This window comes from Bison bison, unplaced genomic scaffold (genome assembly GCF_000754665.1).
Source record: "Bison bison bison isolate TAMUID 2011002044 unplaced genomic scaffold, Bison_UMD1.0 scf7180017861976, whole genome shotgun sequence".
In the NCBI taxonomy this organism is placed as follows: Eukaryota; Metazoa; Chordata; class Mammalia; order Artiodactyla; family Bovidae; genus Bison; species Bison bison.
In genome coordinates, this window is record NW_011492548.1 from 17,622 (window position 1) to 21,673 (window position 4,052).

Below are 4,052 nucleotides of genomic sequence, written 5' to 3' on the forward strand. Positions count from 1 at the left end.
GTAGCCCATTTTTCTTAAAATGCAAGCAAATCAATATACCAAAGAAACAACTGACATATGCTAAAACAAACAATGCTAATCCTGGATTCCTCAAAAACCTCTATCTTCTAAGGCAGTCAGTCTGATCCTGAACTATTTTATTCCCATCATGACCTGCTTTCTCATCCTATAAAACAGAAGAGTAAAAAGTGAGCAAACTAAGGAAGAAATACCTAAACAACTTTTCTTTCATTATTACAGGAAAACTAGAATTCTCTTAAATTCTTTCACTAACTGATCAAAGAAATCACAATTATTTAAAAATTAAGTCTACAGAAAAATCTCAACTCTAAAATAGCACTACCATTACATAATATGGACAAAGTAATATTGCTATGGAAATGTTTTTCTCAAGAGAATATCCTGGGGCAGCGTTGGAATAGGAGTAATTCCTGTACATCAATTTCTGCTTCTATGATTTAATTCTGCTACTGCCTTAGCCTCAGGAGGCAGCAGGGTATGAAGGAAAAGGATCAAGGTTTGGAAGTTGAGAAGCCTGGATCATAACACCAGCTCTTCAGTTTATCATAATCTCATTCAATGTGAAAGACACTCTAGTGGACTGTAACATGTATCTCAACCTCAGAGTGTTAAAATGTAGGAGGGAGAGGGTGAATGTGCCTGAGAATATAGTATCCTTTCACTGCCTAGATTTCTGCATCAGTAAAATGGGAATAATATAAGAATCAAAGGAGATACAGGATAGGCGCTCTGCCAAAATAAAGTTCATCACAGCAAAGATGAGCATGCCACAGCACCATAGGGTGCTACTTGCTGCCACAATCTGACAAGATACAATTAGCCTCAATGGTAATAATGGTCTGTTTCCAACATGAGCATTGTAAAGAGGTCCTACTGCAGTGATAAATGCCACAAGGCATTCTCATCTCACATAAAAACACAAAATCCTAATTCTAGAGGAACCTAGCAGTCTCTACTTAATTTAATATGTGTTGTGCTTAGTTGCTCAGTTGTCTTAGACTCTTTGTGACCCCATGGACTACTGCCCACCAGGCTCCTCTGTCCTTAGGGATTCTCCAGGCAAGAATACTGGAGTGGATTGCCATGCCCTCCTCCAGGGGACCTTCCCAACCCAGGGATCGAAGCCAGGTCTCCCGCACTGCAGGTGGATTCTTTACCAACTGAGCCACCAAGGAAGCCCTCTACTTAATATAACATGCTTAAAAACTCAAATTGTGAGTAAGCATGCACTCACTGATTCTTAAAAGAGAATGTGTTTAGAGACATTTCTGGTTTTATCTCACAAGTTTCATCACAGGACAGGTGTAAAAGAAAAATTAAACCAATGCCAAAGTAGGTTTTGGCTAACTTCCTACTGTCCAATTCCCAGCTACCTTTCTTTGCTTGAAGCCTAATCTGACTCTAACCCTACCTTAGTAGGATATTCCCTCATCTGTAAAACGAAAGGGTTGGACTTCTGTCACCTGTCTCCTTGCTCTAGGACTGTAATATTTTACAGCTGAAGTCTATAGTAGAAAATGACACAGTACCACTGTATCCTAATCTCCTCTAGGGCAGCATTTCTCAAATGAATGTGCATACAATCACCTGGGGATCTTATTAAAATGTAGATTCGGACTCCACATATCTGAGGTGGGGTCTGAGTTTCTGCATTTCTGACAAGGTCCCAGATGATTGACCACACTTGATCAGCAAGGCTCTAGGTACCTCTTAACCCCTTCCCCCACCTCCAAAAAACAACTGCTCCCATCTCCATGTATCTTTACTTTTAGCATCTATATCACTTTATGGTGACTGCTGCTTGAATCACTTGTTTCTCCATTTGACTCTGAACTCCCTCAGGACATCACTGCACCTTCTAGCACCTAAGCACATCGCAATTTCAACCAATTACTCAAGACCGAATTTTACCAAGCAATGTAGCACATAGGCTCTAGAATCAAACTGTTTGTATTTGAAGCCCAGCCTCCCCATTTATCATCTTTGTAATTTTGTGCAAGTTTCCTAGCAGCGTGGCTCAATTTCTTCAACTTTCAAAGGTGATAATAACAATAATATCTATTCTTGCCTGGAAAATCCCATGGACGGAGAAGCCTGGTAGGCTACAGTCCACGGGGTCGCAAAGAGTCGGACACGACTGAGCGACTTCACTTCACTTCACTTCACAGGGATTTTGGAAGGATTGAATTACACAATACACATAAAGTGCTTAGTTCAGTGCCTGGCACATGGTAAGCTATTATTATTGTCATCATTAAAGACAGTTTTGCAGAAACTGTCACAGAGAAAGGAGGCAGGGAAAACATGAGGACTAAATGTAATGTGATATCCTGGACTGATTCTTGGAATAGAAAGAAGACATTAATGGGAAAACTGGTGAAATCCAAATAAAAGCTAGACTGTACTTAATAGTAATATACCAATGTCAGTTTCCTAGTTGTGATATCATACCATAGTAATGGAAGATGTTACCAAGGAGAGAAACTGGGTGAAGAGAATACAGTAACTATTTGCACTATCTTTGTAACCTTTCTGTAAATCTAAAATTTCAAAATAAATTTTTAAAAAATTAAAGCTGAATTTTTGTCAAGACAAATGTTGTCATAATACATGTATCTAAAAATGTAATTTTAATAATTGGATCATTTTAATTACCGTATACATAATACATAGAACGAAAGATTTTATCTTGAAAACTGGAGCTTTGAAGGAATTCGCATTTCCTTTTCCACTTTATTCCTGAAGATGGAAAGTAATCTAGCAAATAAAGGAAAAAAGTTCAACTCTGAATTTCCTCCCTTCATTCAACAAATTTATTGAGTAACTACTGTAGGGAACATTATGCTGGGCACTGAGATTACAGCAATGAACAAAATATACATCATCCCTGCCCTCGTGGGCTCTATAGGTTACAAAAGAGATCAGCAAACTTTTCCTGTAAAGGGCCAGATAATAAATATTTTAGCCTTTGCAGGCTTTACTATCTCCGTTGCAACTATTCAACTTTGCCCTTAGAAAGCAGCCAGAAAATACCTAAACGGGCATGACTGTGTGCCAATAAAACCACCGACAGACACTGAAACGTGGATTTTATATAACTGTCATGGATCATAAAATGATATTCTTTTGCTCCCCCCACCCCCAACAAATTAAAACTCTAAAAACATTCTTAGCTCACTGCAAAAACAAGAGGGAGGCTGCATTTGACCCACATGCTAGAGTTTGCTAACCCTTGGTCTAGGAGAGAAGGAAGACCTCCAAACAGATCAACCGTCTCACTGCACTGCATCCTCTGCTGGAGTCTAAGTTTCTTCTTGACAATACAATTGTATATGTACGATAAAGTACTTTTACTTTGCCTTTTTCTTAAACTTCCCAATCACTCTTTGACATAGAAAGGGCAAGAATTAAAATCCACCTCAATGAAGCATCAGAGAAGGGATATGATATGCCCAAGGTCACAGATTTAGCGGTAAAGCAAGTTTTTAAGAACCAGCCCTCCAGTCTCCCAGCCCGGTGCTCTTTGCCCCATATCACAGTGCCTCCCAGAGGCAAGTGGTCACCTAACTTCTCAGTCCTCCTGGAAAACCCAGGAGTGCCCAAGACGCTGTCCACCTAGTTGTCATGGAACCATGAGCATCCGAAGTCCTCGATCTGACACTTTACCAACCCCGCGATGGATCTGACAACACTTCTCCCAGATTCCCGGAAAGGCTCCCTTTCTGCCCACCCCGCAGCCCACCGATCCCCTCTCCCCAACATCCCCTTCCAACCCTGCTGTAATCCCAGTTGCCCCACTCTCCTCAGATTCCAAGCTTTCCACCGGGGAGCCCCGCACCGCTTCTCACAGTCACCCCAAACTCTAAGGTCTCAAATGACCATTTCTGGGCCACTCGGTCCGACACTCCTTCTTGGGTGCGCCCACACGCCGCCCGCAGAGTCCCGCATGGGAGCTGTCCCTGTCCCCCAGGCACTTACGCTGCGCAGCGGAAAAGGCCGCGTGGGCTAAGGCAAAGAGGCCAATGCCCACC

General features: G+C 41.6%; 1 protein-coding gene across 1 annotated transcript in view; it reads right to left on the reverse strand.

Moving 5' to 3' along the window:
• LOC104983192 (membrane magnesium transporter 1-like) overlaps positions 1-4,048 on the reverse strand; it is a gene marked incomplete at its 5' end in the record, with an annotated part of 8,944 nt that extends 4,896 nt beyond the window's left edge. Inside the window, 3 exons of the mRNA XM_010832650.1 lie at positions 2,473-2,561; positions 2,677-2,778; positions 4,000-4,048. Coding sequence (XP_010830952.1) covers positions 2,473-2,561; positions 2,677-2,778; positions 4,000-4,048 — 240 coding nt within the window. The remainder of the gene's footprint in view (positions 1-2,472; positions 2,562-2,676; positions 2,779-3,999) is intronic.
• Positions 4,049-4,052: the final 4 nt, after the last annotated feature.